Consider the following 18,506-nt stretch of genomic DNA (forward strand, 5'->3'; position numbering starts at 1 on the left):
GAATTGCTTTGTTTGAGGGGATGTCCCATGTTCTTTACTTCTCATAAAAGAGGTAACAATATACATCTTGTTATAGTTTTTATATGTGCCATGAGATGAAATTGGGCACATTTTTTGTAAATGTGGAAGAGAAAAATTAAATGAAACAGTAATATATTCTGAATAAATTTAGACTCTAGTCTGTGCTTTTGAGTGCTAATGTGAAAGCCATACAAGTCAGGTATCAACCCTAGATATTGAATAAAGAACACAACAGGCCAAATTTTCATACTTGAGTGTTTAAAGTTAGGTACCTACATTTGTATTGAGGTGCCCAAATCCCGATTGAGGATGCCTCTGATATCTATGGGCCAGACTTTCAAGGACACTGAACATGTGTAGTTCCCATTGATTTTAATAGGAACTGCAGTTTTCTCTTACCCTTTTTCAGTCTTGTATATTTGAGGGCAGGGACTGTCCTGTTAAGCTCTTTAAGGCTTTTAAGCTCTTTGAGGGCAGGGACTGTCCTTTATTAGATGTTTGTATCATTCCTAGCGTAATGGGCCCCAATCTCAGCCTCGGCCCGTGGGCATTACTGTAACACAAATAAATAATAATAATTAAATTGCTGCATGTTGTTCTATTGCAGCACATGCTAAGACACAGATGCAGAGCAAGGAAAGAAAGATCAGTGAGTTTCCATTTTGGCAGTTACCGTAATGGAAAAGTAAACAAACCTCTAACATTGAAAACCTGCCAAGAACCTGGCTGGTACAGGATTGAAAACTGAACATGTCCTGGTAAGCCCACGGGAGATGGTAGATTGACGCTCAAATAATGGAGAAAGAAAACATATTTATTCAAACATATATAAATAATCATGGAGACATTGCTCCTTTAAAAAAAGTAGGTATAAAAAATCAACAGCACGAGAACAGTTAAATAGCATTAACTGACTTGTCTTAGTTTTCTAAGTCTGTTTTTCATTTAGGGCTCTGCACCTTTGTTCTTGCTTAGATGTCACATCTTTGGATCAATAGGACATCCACCAATCTAAAACATTAATAATACCAGGCTTACAAGGATTAGAGTGGGTTGAATTCTGCATAGATACTATATATAATCTTTACTTTCTCCCTTGTATATCATAGAACATTATTTGGGCTGTAATATATAGTTTGATGTGTATCATACAAATTAACAAGCTAAAATACATGTTCACTATCAAAAATGAATGAAAACCTTTTGGGAAAGCAGAACTGTTTATTATCACTGTGGTTCTTTTATCTTTGTGATCACAGGAGAGCTTTTAAATCCACAATAGTAATTCATGCCTGGATCAAAACTTTCTAATATCATATGTGTAACATATTACAGCCACATGACTATTTTAAAATATATTTTTAAAGCTTTTATATGATTTCTTTTAAAGGAAAAAATGGTATGACAGAACACTGTGCTTGGAAAAGGTACTTAGCAAGCATAATGTTTCTGCTGCTGTGTTCATCTGCATGTGGATCCTTCTATTCTATGGACAATGGACTAGCTTGCCATAACATGTAGTCCAAATCTATTTTTGGAGACTGTATACAAAGGAATAAAGGTGGAGGAGAAATATTTCATTTGTATAAAAATCAGAAGTGAACCCAAGCTGCAAAATTTGGATCTGGCCTTTGAATCGCCAAAGCTTGGAGCAGTTAGAGTCTAGGATTTGTAGAATGGATGCTACATTTGAAATTTGAATCTGGCACAAGTGTGGGGAGATAGGTATTCAGATACAGGGTTTAAATTCAGGAAATCTCTAATAAGATATTGACATTATGCACACTTTAGTTACATTCAGTTTTAAAGCAAAATATTATACAAAATGTAGTGTAAGGAAAATCTGATTCCGAGAGGGGGTAATTTAGTGGTCTAAAAATAAGGTTTGAAATTCCTATACTTCCTAGAACCACAATTTCAAGTTCTGGTAAGATCAATTCAGTCCTTCCTCCTTTTGATGTGAAATGAAAATTAGTTGAGTTCCATGCACTCGGTTGTGTGAGATTTTTTTTTAAATGAGACCTTAAAATTGAGGTTCCGTCTGTTCTGGTTGAACACAAAAGATCTCATGGTATGCCTTCTAAGAGTAAGGTTTTCTAGTGGTTTTTGTCCAGTGTCCCCTTACCCTACTCTTGTTCCACCCCAGAAGCAGTTGCATTTCAACCTTCCAGCATGAAAGGTGCTATGTATGATAAATACAAATATTATTATTTATAGTCACCCAGTTCCAGCATTCAGAGGAACACAAAAGACTGCAATCTTGAATCTTAAGATTGTATAAAATGAACTCGCTCTTTTGGCAGTCTCAAAAACTGATTAATCTTGTGCCAATTTTCTGCACTCTATACAATCTAGGGCCTGTCATGAGAATGGATGAATGGTGTGCCGCATTCTGTTCCTCTTGTACGGTTTTTGTCACAAGACTTCAGATCCTGAATGCAGCATGCAATGCTGTTATCCTTCTTGTGACAAAAATTGCATTTGGAAAGTGGCACAAAATCAAAACATTTCTGTGAGGAGGATTGAAAGGGGAGCAAACAAAAGAGTATAAAATGGAAATTCAGTCTCATTGCAGTCAGAATAGCAGGCAGAGAACTAATAATGATACAGATTGTGACTATTGTTCCAAGCTATCTTTTACTCTGCTTTCTTGTGGGGCTCCCGGGAATTTGAAGCCAGGTCTTCAGATCATTTTTTTTCTCCATAATGTAATTCCAAGTGTGTGTAAGCTTTTCAAGTATTTTTGAAGTAGAAAGACTGAAGTTGGACATAGAGGGGTAAATTTTCAAAGCATTGCATGGGAGATAGGCGCACAAATCCCATTACTGCTAATGGGATTTGTGGGCGTATCTTTCAAGCACTACTTTGAAAATTCATTCCATTCAGTTTGTTGCAGTTCAGGAGGAGAGAAATCACTGAGTTGGTTTGAAAAAAGTGTTTTGTTTTTATATTTTGTGTTTTCCACTCTTACATATAAGCACATCAAAAATCAAATACCTTATTGCCTTGCTTCCATCTTTTTTTTCCTGCAGTAATAAATGTATCCAAAAGAAAATAATTAATAATTCTCAGCAGAAGCATCCTTTTCCACCCCGCTGCTGATCATAATATTTCACTCTTTCACAGCACTCTTTTATTAACTGTATAATAGCAGCATACTAGGCACACTGCAGAGGGGTTAAAAAATAAGAGCCCTGTCCCAAACAGTTAAGAATCCAAATGTGAATTAACATGTAAAGAGCCAGATAGCACCAGGGAAATACTGCCCTACGTGGTGAGGAACCAACCTTCCCTAGCATCATGTCTCAGAAAAGCAGAAAAACACAATCTGTCCTGTATCTCTCTGGCATGCGGAAGGAGCGTGCCGGGTATCCCCTCCCTAAGGGAGGGGAGCACTATGCTCTTCTCTCTGAAAACAATAAGCTACACCATAGAGAAGATGGCAGAAGTAGGGACAAAGCTCTGGCCCCACCTTTCTCATGCCCCTGACTTGTGCCCCAGGGAATGAAGATGTGACAATTACAATTGGTAATTGTATTTGTGAGCCAGCCCCTGTATTGGGAGGACAGTGGGTGACTTCTGGCACCCTTGTGTCCCCATTGCGCCATTCATATGGCCCAGAGGTAATTTAGCCCTAAATAGGTGTGGGTTTCCATATTTCATGAAACATTTCTCACAACATTCTTGTGTAGTAAATAAATATGGTCTCCCTCTTTCTCACTCGTGCGCTCTCTCTCTCTCTCTGGAAAGATTATAGATAAAAAACTGTAACTTGTAAGATGTTTAGCTACAGTACCATGGTGATAGTACAGAATAAAAACATAGGTAAGTAGTATTCTGAACCTCATTCCGCTAATAGGGATGTTGAGACATCCCCTGATTTTACTCCCTGTAGCATTGCGGTAACATCTCTGTATTCAGTGGAGTTCTCCAGTTTAACACAACATTCAAATAGGAACTGAATATGGCTCTAGGCGGTTAAATGACTTGGCCAATGACGCATGATGCATGATACAATACAAAAAATACAAAAAGGTTGCATGTGCTGATAATGCTTCAAATAACACCAAATGTATGTTTAATTTAAATGTATTAAAGCAGTTAGTACATGTTAAATAACTTACCAGTCTTATGAGAAGCATATTATTGAGGTTTAACAACTGTGGGGGAAAAAAAATAATCTATTAGTTGTGAAAACAAGTATAGTTAATAAGCAGTTATCTTATTTACATATTACAATGGTCATATTAAATCTAGATCAAATGATAGATTTAGGAAATCATACTTTAAACTGCCCTGTAAGGAACAATCCTGCACTGGCACATGAAGGACTAGGTGACATAATAGGTCTGTTCCAGTCTCTGACTTCTCTGATGCTGTGAAAGTGCAATTCAGATGTTTCACATGAGCAAGTTTGGTAGAGTTCTTAATCACCTAACCCTGCAGCCTGATTGCATAGCTTCCCTAAACAATTGGCATTTCTCAAGTAAAAGAATATGCCTAATAAAACAATTTGATTGCTGTGTCTAAAATGTATCTCTTAAGAAAGTATAAACTGTGTTAGTTGTGTTAATGAAGTCTGCTAGCAGATTGTTTTTTTAAAAAATACTTATTCACCTCTCCCACAACCAGAATTGACCCTACTCTTCCATTAAACACATAGAGTAAGTGTTTATATGTGAGTGAGAACAAATTTCAGCACTGGATTGAGGAACTTGCAATAAGTGGGGTCTGGTATACTGCATTCCCAGCCTGTAAAAATGTCCTAATGCTAAGACACAAGGGCATCCAAGAACCTAACTGCCTCTGGAAAATGATCTGTGGTATTAGGACCTATGGATTTGCTGGGAAGGGTCTGTTCAAGCATTTGTCAAGGCAACAGGACTGGTGAATGAGCAGGGGAGTGTTTTGGTGCCTCAGAGCACATCTAGGGGTTAAGACTCAAGAGAAGGCATCCAGACTGGTGAATGGAGCTGAAGAGTGTGTTTTTGCTGCAAGGCACTGGGGCAGGTGAAAGCTGCAAGGAGAGCAGACATTATAAACAAAAGTGGCCTGAGTTTGGGGGCCAGGCTAGATTCCCTGGGTACCCCCACAAAACCATAATGACAGACCTGACAGCTTTATCTTATTCATGTCAGGCATCACACCTAGCAGAATAGTTTTTCCCTCTGTTTGTGTGACACAAATAAGTGCAAAAAGGGACACAAACACACATGCAGTGCTCCTGAACCTGTTCCCTATTATTACTGTTATTGAGCTGTAAATAGTGCTCATTAGTCTGTGATATCTTGAAAAGACCCTGATGAAACCTAATTCTCTGTTAACAAACTATTTTATTGTGATACTCTATGAAGAATAACAGGGAATCTTACCCCAAGAATCTGAAAGAAGAACAGAGAGATATTTTATCTGGCATTGTAGTGCAGGGGATATGCAGTATCCTCCATTACAAAAAAAAAAAAAAAGAAAAAGAAAAGCACACCTATTGCTTATCCTAGAAATGTTTGCCATGTGCTAGGTAAATATATATAGAGAGATATATTTTAATGACAGAGTACTAATTTCTCCATTTGGTTATACTGGAGCAATCCCTTTGTTTTAAGTGGGTTACACTGATGTAAATGAGGGAGAAGAACTTGGATCATAGATTCCAAACTTCCTTAGGCTGAGTCTCATTTACATTGCCAAAGGGGTATAAAGAGACCTTAGTGTAACTAAGAATCATGGCCTCTCCATTCAACGTCTGACTTGGAGACAGTTGCCTCCTCCGTCATTTAACAAGAGAAGTCAAATATTCTGTTCTTCCTCCAGTTACATATTGACACTGCTGATCCTTAAAAAATCCTCTGCTCCTCATTGCCCTATCTGTAAACACAGCTGAGGGCTGACTGCCATGTGTACACAAACCAAAGACAATGTCACTCTCCATATAACTTCTAATACTTATTGATTGGCTTTTGTCGGGTTTATTCCGTTGCCACCCATTGTGTGTGAGAAAATGTTTAGTCATGCCCCACAAGGCTGTAGTGCCCTGTACACAAAGGACACAGAATCTGCTTCCAGAGCTGCCACTGCCTTACTGAACCTAACGCCTCTCTGGACTTTTGCGCAGAGTCTGTTAGCTGTGCATCACTGTTACCAGTCTTGTTCCTGCTTTCTTTTTTGTCAGCTTTTTCATGAGCATTCATATGGCCATTTATTTTATTTTAAATTTTGGGGGGTGGAATTTATCCATCCATTCAGGTGTTTAGAAGGCAAACATCATTGTAGTATTTGAGCACCTTAATGCTCATCTCTCTTTAAATGAACGGAAGCCCTGGCTAGACTCAAGCATAATGGTGTCAGGCACTTGTGCAGATTTTCTCCATACAGTTCCTTCATTGCCTCTCTCTCTTGACCTTATGAACCCTTGCTATTCCCGTCTTGGGCCTCTCTTGAGGAGAGAGTGACAATCGTGATAAATTGTACATCCATTTTGTAATGCGGGCAAGTAATCCCTTGGGACTAGGCCTACCACACTCATTTCATTTGTGACTTGTGTCAGACTTGAACCTGTTTCTCCAGAGAGAAAATGCTAAAACACTAACCCACTGTGTCTTCTAGCCCTCCAGCAACTGGCCACTAATGAGCAATGTGAGTTCAACAAAGACCAGTTTTTGACATACATAGGTTTATGTTGCTGTGGTTAAACAAGAATATCTGCAGTTAAGAATCATGTTTCTAAGCTTAGTAATTATTGTCATTTAATAGGAATTGAACTTATATTTAAATTCAGTTTTTTACAAAATCATTGTGCCTGGATTCGGTTATCATGTTTTTTGTAGCTATCAGGATGTTTATTTGTTAGGACAAAAATACAAAACTTCCTTCGGTTCATATGAGTGCTTCCATGAGTTGAGACAATATGCAGATCAGGTAAAAGTTCAAAATAGAGAAATTTCCCTTAGCGTATGTACTCCAGAATTATATGCCACTATATGGCTTATTAGAAGTCTCTTCCTTCCCTAGAGCAGTGGCATTCAGGGAAGTCCTTGGCAGTATGGTTTTTGTAACAGGAAAATTCAATAGGCCTTATTTTGAACTCATGCTGGTGTCAGGAGTAATTTCACTAAAGTCAATGTTAAATTGGTACAAGGTCAGAAGTGAAGCTCACAGTATTTCTGGTCTCCTACATGAGAATAACCCACAGTAGACAATGGGTCTATGGTATTTATTCTGTAATTCTTTTGTTGATATAAATTTGATGGACCAGCTTCTGCTCTCAGTCACACTGGAGTGAATCTGGAATAATGTCATAGAACTAACTAGCATTAGCTAGATTTAAACTGACGCAGCTCAGAGCAGAATTTGACCTGGAGTTTCTAAAAAGTTACCCCACCTTGGGATGCAGTTATGCTTGACCACTGTTGGCAAATGTAATGATCTGATAAATTTGCCTATGTAAAACTTAAGAATTCTGGTTGATTTTATGAAATTGCTGTATTATTGAATTCCTCAGTGTATGATGAACCAGCCATTTACAGACAGGGCTGATGTCTCCCAGCTAGGGAGCTGTGAGCTAGAGAGCTGTGACAGCAGCAACAAAGAGTCCTTACCCTGAATAGTCTTCCATTAGGCACCCTAGAACAATGGCGTGAGTGCAGTCTAAAGGCAACTAGTTCTAACCAGGTTGTCTGCAGGCGGTGTGGTTGGAGCAGTGGAAAATACCCAGCAGAAAAGAAGAAACAAGGTATTAGAACAGGTTTTTAAAAACACAGCCTCTGTAAGATTCAGGAGAACACAATGGTACATGCACTCTGAGCTGAGGAACCTTCTGACTGCCAGACTTGAACAAGCTAAAGGCAGCTTGGTGCATGAACATGGAGAGTCCATGCCTGGAAGAGAAGGCTTAGCCGAGTAGTAAGGTCCAGGATAGAGCATCTAGGACCCTGAAAAGACACTGACCAAATCCCAGAGGATGCACAAGAGGAGTGAGGAAACTGAGGCAGGGATTTGCATGAAGGTTTTGTTTTTCCATAGAACTGTATATCTCTTGTGGTATCTAAAAGTAAAGTGTGGTTGGTTTAGAAATTCCTCTGCAAAGGCTGTGTCTCACTTGCTTCAACTGTCATGTGTCCCTGAAGGGCTAAACTGTAACTGAGAGTGGAGCTCTGGGGAGAGTATGCTTAAGTGACTGGGCTGTGTTGGGAGATCAGCACTGGTCCTAGGTGATCATGGGGTCCCACTCCCTGGAAGTAGTACTAGACAGAGAGTCTGTGCCTGAGAAGTGTGCCCAAGAGTCCAGAGCTAGAGGCTGTGGTTGGAGCCTCCCCATGTCCAAAGGGGTCCACCTAAGATTGCCAACTTTCTAATCACACAAAACCGAACACCCGAGGCCCCGCCCCTCGCTCACTACATTCCCCCTCCCTCAGTGGCTCGCTATCCTCCACCCTCACTCACTTTCACTGGGCTGGGGCAGAGGCTTGGGTTGCGGGAGGGGATGAGGGCTCTGGCTGGGGGTGCGGTCTCTGGGGTGGGGCTGGGAATTTGAGGGGTTTGAGGTGCAGGAGGGGGCTCCAGGTTTGGGGGGGCTCAGGGCTGGGGCAGGGAGTTGGGGCACGGGCTTACCTCATGTGGCTCCCGGTCAACGGTGTATGGAGGCTAACACAGACTGCCTGCCTGTCCTGACACCGTGTTACGCGCACCCCGGAAGCGGCCAACAGCAAGTCCAGTGCTAGTAGGTGTGGGGGGTAGGAGGCGCCGCATGCTGCTCTTACTTGCAGGCACCGCCCCTGCCACCAACTCCCATTGGCCAGTCCCCCCAGGCCGAGGAGCCGGACCTGCTGGCTGCTTCCGGGGCGCAGCGTGGTCGGTGGTGTTGACCGGAGCTACCAGAGTCCAGTAATTCCAGTCTTGGAAACTGGACACCTGGTCACCCTAGGTCCAACACAGCTGACTGGTGAGCATCCACAAGGGGTAGCTCCACCTGGACTGTAGCAAAAAGTAACAGCATGTCAGTGGTGAGGAAGATTAAGCCCCAGCATCAGTTTTCTCAGATGTAGTTTTTAAAGAACCAAAGTAGACCACAGGAGAAGTATAGGCACTCATTGGGCCAAATTTCACTGCTGGTGTAAGTGTGCACAACTTCTGAATATATCCCACTTTTTCTAATTACGAATGTATTCCTTTGCTGCAGGCATTCTTGTCTGATTAACAGTACAAAAGGTTAATCATATAAATTTACCATCTCAGGGTCTTTTGAAGCTTGAGAGAATAGATGGCTTCTTTCTGTCACTACTCAGCTGCTTCTCACAGCTGCAATATACAATACCAAAGTGTAGTTTTTCTCCCAGACCCATAATACAACCAAATTCCCATACAGTATTCTTAGCAGAAGATGAATATGTCTCCTGTTTACAAACGGGCTTACTTTTCTTAGTGGAAGTTCATCATGGATGTAAGTGCTAGATAGATGGGACATGCAGAAGATTGTCATCTTCTCCCTGTTGTCTCTATAGAGGCCTATGGTAGACATGCAAATCCCAGCCCTGTTAGGAGTGATTTATAATTGCTCCTTCCTAATATGCATCTATGATTAAAGCACAGAGCAGCAGAGTTTATTAATGAAATCCTGGCATACTTGGAAGCAGATGGATCAGGGTTTGTCTTAACACCACGTTAATAAGATCTTTTTTAATTCCTTTTTTGAATTTACCTGGTAGTTATAAATTAGCAAATATACTACTCTTGGAAAGACTAACCACTAGTTGTGTTTTCCTTATCTCTTTCTCGTAAAAAAATAATGCTTCTTACTTGAAGCAATAGACTTTCATCTCTTAAAGTAAATGACCTATATTTAAGGTAACAATTGTAAGAGAAAATTAGATACAATTTTGAACAGAAACAGCTTTCTGAGTGTTACTTCAGCATAGATACTATGAGTCTGATAGTCCCTTATCTAGGTTATTCCCACTACAGGCTCTTAAATTCATTGAAGTCTCACTCATTCTTTGTGTAGATTGATCCATCCAGACCAGTAAAAGTGTGTTGAGCCCTGAAACCTGCACATCACTACCAGAGGCAAGGACCATCCGTACAAAAGTCCTGTACTTCCTCATTACTGCCAGGCCTTCTCCAGGTCCTCTGAAAGCAGCAGTGTAGCTTTCATGCTCACAGCTCAGAAGGGGGGAGACCACATAAATTAATGATCACTTGGTCATTATTAGCTGGCGCCAGTCTGGCCCATGTGCTTAGTGGAAAGATGGTGCCATGGAGAGCAGCTGCTCCCCTGCCTCTGGCCTGCTTCCCTGAACACTGTGGAGACCAAACCCTGCAGAGCACTTTCAGAGGGGTTTCCAAGAGGTTGAGAAGCAGTGGAAAGCATGCTGCAGAGCCTGCAGCTCCATTCCATAGCCACTCAGTTGGGACCATTGGGTTCTTTTATCCTTCTGTATGGGGGCATGTGTTGTTCAAAGCTTTTATTTTTAATCTTAACTTGGAGCCGTCATGCCTATATTGATACTCTACATTCAGAGATAACTGCATGAATCATTTTCTATGCATTACTAATTACCTTTCCTGTGATCATTTTTTTTTCTTACTGATCCCTATGTCAAATCTGTGAGCATATTGTCATGCTGGCTCTCAAGTGCTGGAGATGTGTTTTATTGGACACTGTCTATCTGTTTGTGACCATTTTAATTCTACGGTGGATGCTTGTAATTTGGTGCATTGTCACTGAGACCTGATGTGGCAGAACTGAGCTATTAAAGGGACCATAACTAAAGTGTGGTGTGTGGTCCACAAAATAATGGTGAGCCCCTCCTGCTGCTGTGCCATAGCTAGCGGAAAGCGTTCTCCTTGATGCTGTGTACGTTCTTTTGAGTGGCATCAGTGATGATCGTGGACAGACAAATAAAATTCGCTTTGTTGGCATTTCAAACACAGCAGGAAACAAAATGAGCCACAGGGCTCTTATATGATGAAAGTATGGAAATTTATGCAAGTAACTTACATTTATGCAAGGGGAAGATGTGTATATAAATGTCTATTGCAGCACCTGAAGGATGCACCCCAAGTCCTTGCCAAACAGACAAGACAAAAAAGTATTTTCAAGTGTGTAATCTGATAACACAGTCAAGAGCAAAATCAAAATAAAAGCTGCTGATGTCAGTTTAAATATATGAAAATAAACACTAAACAATCCAGTGAGGAAATTCTGTTTGGGATCAATTGTGATTTAGTGTATTTTAGATCTAATATAAGTTTATACTTCAGGAAGTATCACACTTCGTATTAAAAAATGTCATCTCTTTTTAACTTACTCTTTTAAGAAATTTGTATAATTTGGGGAATATTGAGAAACAAAGAGCTTGCTCCCAGTGTCTAAAATTGCTTGTCTGTATGTATGTTTTTGTTTGTCCAGAGATGGATGATACGTTTTCCCATCGTGTTTTGTTATTTACTGTCCATGGTAAATGAACAAATATAAACCAAGTCAATGTGAGCCTGCTGCTTTTTTTAACACGTTAATTTGACCCTGGAACAAGCTGTTTTTACAACATCTTCTTGAAGTGGTTTAATTGAAAATGGCTGCTGCCCCTCCCATTGACTTTTTAATTTATGTACTGTATAGTTATTTTTCATTACTTTGTCTCTCCTGCAGCAATGCATCTGCTCGGACTAAACTGGCAATTACAGCCAGCAGACGGACACACCTTTAACAATGGGATAAGAACTGGATTGCCAGGGACTGATGATGTAGCAACAATGCCATCTGGAGGCAAAGGTGAGGTTACAGCTGCATCTTTTGCAGTCTATGGTCTTGGAAATTCAAGCCAGACTTTTCTCATGGTGCTGTTTGTAATAAATGTACTTCAGGAAGAGGTATGCAAAAATATTTATTTATGACCTCTACATTCTGCTGCAGTAATCCTATACTGACCTGGCTCTTTGCCTGGGTATAACTATCCAAATGCCTTCTCTACCTGTAGTAATTCACAAAAATCTTTAGACCCTGGACTCCAAGATACTAAATAAAGAGAATACTACCAAACATCCCAGGAAAAAGAAAAGGCTAGACACAGCATCAAAAAAAGAAATACACTATACTGTCTGAAAGGAAAGTGGAGAGAGCTTTGGCCCCTGCTGGGACCACATTTTACAATCTTGTCCTGATTTAGGCAAAGCTCTTATTGAAGTTACTGGGAATGCTGCCTGAGTAAGGACAGCAGAATTTGACTCCCTAGTGAATAAGCTTCCCGTTAATATTAGTAAAGGGCAGTAGAGGAGATTATTGAAGGAGTCATGCTCCATATTATTCCAGGGAGAAAATAGAGACAATGGATGATAAGTGGGGGTGGAGTAGCAGGCAATAAGGAAGAATGCAGCATGAGAACAGCACATTATATAGTTAAGAGAGTAACAAATTCAAGAGAGCATATTTCATGTACTGGCTTGTAACAACCTTTGTTCAGAAACGAAAAACATACGTCTTTTTCTGTATGACTGAGTGCAAAACTTCCTTTTGCTCTATTTTTATACCCCTCTTTTTATTGATTATTATAGTGATGTTATTAGTAATAATCAACACTGATCATTGTTTCAAAGCATTTCACAGTTCGCTCTCAGATTGCCCTGTGAAGCAAGAAGGTCAAATGAGCAAACTGAGACACTGAGAGGAGGAATGACTTGTGCAAAGCTACAATATTAGTCAGTGGAAGTATTTTGGATACAGAACAGAACTGTGTGGCTCCTCTGACCTGTAGTTATGGTGTTGGAATGTACACTATCACTGATCACTCCTGAGGTGAATGATATTGCAATGGGGGTGCCCACTGCTCACATAGAGTAATAGAGTAGAGTAGGAAGTATAGAAAAGCTGGATCTGAGGTTAATGCCTGGGACTGGGAAGCAGGAGAGCTGAATCCAATTCTCAACTGTGCCATATTCCTGTGGTGAATCCTTAGGCATGCCTTTGTGCCTCAGTTTCCCCATATGTTAAACAGAGGTATTAATATTTACCTCACAAGGGTGTTGTGAAGGTGGACTTATTAATGGTGGCAAAACACTTTTAGTTCTTCAGATGAAGATGTATGGGCTTTCAGAGTTGCTGAGCACCTTCAGCTCCTGCAGAGTTAATCTGAAGTTATAGTGCTATGCACTTCTAAAAATTAAACCCTAAGTACAATGCAGAATTGTCATATTATATCACTGTTACATTTTGTCCAGTGTGTACATGAGTGAGAGTCCCTATGTTACTAAATAGAAACATGAAGATCTTGTTGCTTTTACACGTTTTACTAAAGTGACTTGTTAATGTGAAATGTTAATAAAACCTTTGAAAAACAACACATTTAGGTAAGTATCCTTCTACCATTAAATATAATGAATGGCAGAATGTCTGAAATGTAATGAATGACAGAAAAGCAGACCCTGATAGCAGAGAGGGTGTGAGAGGTTTTCTCCCCGCTCCCTTCATTTATATAATTTAAAGTTAATATTGCTAGTCCAGCACGTTTTAGGAAAGCCTCTGGCAGCTTTTCACATAACAGCCATTTCAGGTCTGCCCTTCCTGGCTGTGCAGAGTGACCTTTTATAATTGACATGGCTCAGGATGAAGCCAGTCTTTTTAAAATATTGGTCTTCCAAAGAAACCTTTAACCCTTCGTATGAAAACAGCCACTTACATGCAAGCTGTGTCATCACAGCGGGCAGGCCATTTAAAGGCAGTGCCACTTGTGGCAGCTGGAGGGGGGGAGAAGTTGCAGGGAGGGGAGGAACAAGCAGATATTTCTGACTGATCTGTCTATCTCTTATCCCTGGGCTAAATTCTGCTCTGAGTTTCAGCAGTGTAAATCCAGAGTAACATAAATGATTTCACTAGTGTACACTGGCATAACTGAGAGCAGGAACTAGCTTTTTGATAATAAAATCATAATTCTTTATATTTATACACTGTAGCTCAGTGGAGGCTGGTGATGTCTGAACATGCTATAGCTAAATGAAAACAGGGCATGCTTACTGTTGCCTTAGAGTCCCAACGCTCATTTAAAAACTGGGGGATTTGAGGAGGAGGGCAAAGGGAAACTTTATTCCTTCATGCAGGTAGCAATGCAGGTTCTCTCCATAATACTGAAGTGAGCACTGGGTGATCTGACTATCTAACTCCATATTGCCAGGTAGAAATGTAGTGTGTGGGTTACAGGTCTTGTCCTCAAGCCATATCCTGCAATCAGCAGCAAGTACAAGCCATGGATGCACATGCTTAAAGAATCAGTAAACTGCACCCACTCCACAGTGAATGCTCTTTGCCAGGAATCCTGCTGTGAATGACAAGCATCTGTTTGCAGAAGCTGAGGATCTGCCCTGTAGTGTTTTTGTATACAAAAACAGTCTACAAATATTTCAAGGGAGTGAAAAAACTGATGATGGACAGATATAATTTAGCAGAGTAAAAAGAACTGGAATAATGGGGTGAAACTAATATAGGGGAAATATTGGCTGAATATCAGGAAAAGCTTCCTGACACTGAGGTCTATTAACCCTGTAGAACTGTCTCATAAGGAAATTGGTGGAAGCTTGGGACAATTAAAACTTAGACCGGGCAAACAATAATCACTGTACATTAGGGAATAAGCCCTGCCATGGCAGAGCAATAGATTAAATGACCAATTAGAGCCTTTCCATTTCTGGATTCTCTGAGTCTATGCCACATTGTGTCTTCAGTTTTAAAAATACTTTGGATGCTAGACACACATCTCCATAAAATGGGGACCTGCCATGTCCTTCATAACTGACAGAATATACTGTGTGAAAATCAACCTTAATCATCCCTCTCTAAAAAGGTAATGTTTTATATAAACAAAATTCCTTGGTCTGAGATTTAGAAAACCTTTCATTCTTTTATGACCTCGTAATACATCTTCCCTAGTGTTACCACAATATTTTATGTTTTATGTTACTAAAATTTACGGATAAATGACACACTGCCTTGACTTATCATTCTAAATATAATTATTATTGATTGCATTATGTCATAATATTCCATTGTACTCGGCACCGTACAAACACATAATAAGAGACAATCTCTGCCCCAGAGATCTTACAGTCTAATAGTCATGGTAGACAAAGATTTGATCCCTCATAGGCTCATTCAAACAGACAATCAACATATAAGGGCAATAAATTAAGTAACCACCTCCATTTTCCCTAAATTATACTGTATTTAATCATTTACTTTGATAATGTTTTAGTCAAGATACACCATGTTTTGCTGTGCAGGTTAATGTTATTAGGCGGCTACTGGGTAAATATACTGTAGGAGCAAATTAAAATGCAAGCAAGCAAAAATGCTGTAATTTGAATGCCATACAGGATTGCGTACCTAGTCTTCATAAATGCTCACATGCTGTGTTCCATCTTTGGAGGTGGATTGGGAAGGCAATGTAACCTGTATGATTTGATGTCTTAGTGGAAACAACGCTTTTGATTAAAATAAGAGACAACAGAATGTATAGGAGGTATTTTGTTTTATGTCATTTTGTTAGTGGCTGCAGCAGTAGTTTGTATAATTAAAGTCTATCTTGGTTACCTGTGTTATACCAACCGGAATGAAAGATGCATGTGGTGCTGCAAAAATTACTCACAGCATAATGTGTATTTTTTCTTGATTAAACATGCTGAACTCATAAATCTTAATTACATCTGCAGTGAAATGGTTTGCTAATAGTTCTGAAAAGGATGAGTCTTAACATACTATATCCACCAGAGCTTAGAGTTGTGTTTAGATTTTTAAATGAAGCAGGGGGTTAGTGGGATGCCTATACTACCTAAACTCTTAAGGCCAAATTGTGCTTTGCCACAGTCAAACCCTTCAGAGCAGCCCTGGGCAGAGATTCTCCTTCCAGAGTTCCTTTCCAAACTAGTCCATGATCTCAGTTCCCTTCCCCCACGATGATATAGGCATGGGTGGTTAACCCACAAACTCCATGGATCAGTCAGTCCTGGGGGCCCTGTCCCTGCTCTTGGCACCTTGAGAGTGTGGCTCTAGACTCTTGCCATCCCCAGGAATCTGACCAAGCCATGTCCCACCCTCCGTGCAGCTCCCCAGACTCATGGAGGTCCAAGGATATACGGTGCCTGCTGCAGAGGTGGCTGTCTCACTCATCTACCTAAGCAGAGGCAGATCCACACGCAAGGGTTCCCTCCATGTGTGGAATTAGGAGATGTGACCCAGTTCCTCTTGCAGTACAGCTGCCTATAGGTTGCAAAACTACAGGTAATACAGAGCCTGGAAACGTTGCCTCCTCTTCACTTCACAAAACAAGACTCGTTATTACAGGAGCTTCCTTCCTGTCACTGGAGTTCGGGTTGTGTCATATCAGCCTCTCCAGGCTAAACCCATATTTCCTAAAGTAAATTTATTTTATTTCGTTTGAAAAATATAGACTTTCCAGATGGATTTTGAGACAGTGTTTCATTTAATATTAGGAAGCTCTTTGGGGTATGGTTTGTATGGAAGATGCTACCCTGATAAAGTTGCACTGCACTAATATTTCCATTGAAAAGGCTTGTACAGAAATATATCTTTCTAAATAAAATTAAAACTATCTTTTTCTCCTTTCAAAAGAGCCAGAGGGCCCAGCCATTTGATGGACAAAAGGCCAGCTATGTTTTAGGATGAAGATGGTACTCAAACCAGTGTCACTCTTACATTCATGCCTTTCAGTAAAACCTTCAGTGCAATGTATCTTTAACTCGGGCAGTGTCATTCTCACAAACTGTACCCCCAGAACATTGCAGTGCTAAATAAAGCAAACACACAAATTTAAATAACAACAAACAGGAATGGAATAGGGAAACTAAATGATAAGGGTAGGAAGGAAATATGTGTTTGCAGCTGAAATTTGGTAAGAGATGGAGAGATACAAGAAGACTGTTCCAAACTCAAGAAGTTGCAAAGGAGAAGGCTCTCTCGCCAACAATAGTGGTAAGAACATAAGAGCAGCCATACTGGGTCAGACCAAAGGTCCATCTAGCCCAATATCCTGTCTTCCAACAGTGGCCAATGCCAGGTGTCCCAGGTCATCATCAAGTAATGCATTCCCTGTCACCCATTTCCAGCTTCTGGCAAACTGGGATAGCCATTGATGGGCCTATCCTCCATGAACTTCTCTAGTTCTTTTTTGAACCCTGTTATAGTCTTGGCCTTCATAACATCCTCTGGCAAAGAGTTCCACAGGCTGACTGTGCGTTGTGTCAAAAATGGTATTTAATGACTGGTATTTAATGCAGATCCATAGCCACCAGGTTAACAAGGCAGATCATTATGGATCCTCTGGAACTGTTGGGCTGCCAAATTAGTGATACATGTTTCCCAATTAGTACAAAACCAAGAATTTACAGGATCTCCATTAATGAAGTCAACAATTACTACCCTACAGCCTCAGAGTTATTTCCTATTTAAGCATAGGACATTATATATAGCTGACATTAATTGACATTAACCTGATTTCATTCTGAGAGATACAAAGGATTGAATTGACAAGTGGTGTGAACTACCAACTTGAAGTGGTTCCCCCAGTTCAAGGGTGAGGGCGCATTGATGGAATGATGTGGAGAAGCTTGCTCTGCCACTGCCGTGTCGTTGTGTTCTTTGGATAAACAGAGGCTTTCGGAACTGTCAAATTGGCATCTCCAATAAGCACTAGAGCAGACTTTAAAAAATGCACGTAGCAAAATAGTAATTTAACTGGGTAAATAATACACCTTTAAAAATGAATAAGTGTTATTTGGTGGCTAACAAGCTTATATATACAGGTACTTAAATACATGTTTGACTGAGAGATTGGAATAGTTCCTGTGGATTAGAAGAAGGAATATGCATTTAAAACTCTCTTTTATAAAGGTTTATGAAAAAGGAAAATCACAGTAAAAATGTTTAAATAACCATGAGAGATTATGAGATAAACAAGCAAGCTTCGAGACAGCCACTCAGAGCATTGTTAATTCACACCAGGATTTATTTGTTCACAGTGGCAAGAGTTCGTCAGGTTGGCCTTTCCTCTCAGTTTATGTAACATCCAGAACTTCACTTAAATGCAGTTGATGGTCTTTGAAAATGATCTGCAGTGGTCCATCGAGATAGAGAAGAGTCTAAAAATAGAGAGAAGGGGAGAGTGAGTCAGAGGGAGGGATGCACTCTCACTACATTAGGAGGTGAAGAAGACCAAAAGGAACTGCACTATGAAAAAGTTATAAAGTTTACTTAGAAATTCTCTAGAGGCTGTGGAAGAGGCAGAGCTTTTAAGTGGGGCCATTAGTGCAAAATGTGTTACTGTGAATATAGAAGTTGTGGGGGGGGGCAGAGTACAGCATTTTTAGTCCTAAAAATAAGGAAAACCTGATGAAGCCTCAGCCAGCCAGCCACTAAGAGGCTCAATGGTTAGATTGCCATTGCCCCTTCAGAGTTCCCTGTTGTATCATGTTGGGACCAGATTTATTTT

General features: G+C 40.3%; 1 protein-coding gene across 2 annotated transcripts in view; it reads left to right on the forward strand.

The window, feature by feature from the left end:
* Nucleotides 1-18,506, forward strand: part of TENM2 (teneurin transmembrane protein 2) — a 996,821-nt gene that overhangs the window by 804,008 nt on the left and 174,307 nt on the right. For both annotated transcript variants that reach the window (XM_084636387.1, XM_084636388.1), the window contains one exon: nucleotides 11,666-11,788. In XM_084636387.1, coding sequence (XP_084492513.1) covers nucleotides 11,666-11,788 — 123 coding nt within the window. The remainder of the gene's footprint in view (nucleotides 1-11,665; nucleotides 11,789-18,506) is intronic.

Source organism: Lepidochelys olivacea (genome assembly GCF_965140295.1).
Source record: "Lepidochelys olivacea isolate rLepOli2 genome assembly, chromosome: 8".
In the NCBI taxonomy this organism is placed as follows: Eukaryota; Metazoa; Chordata; order Testudines; family Cheloniidae; genus Lepidochelys; species Lepidochelys olivacea.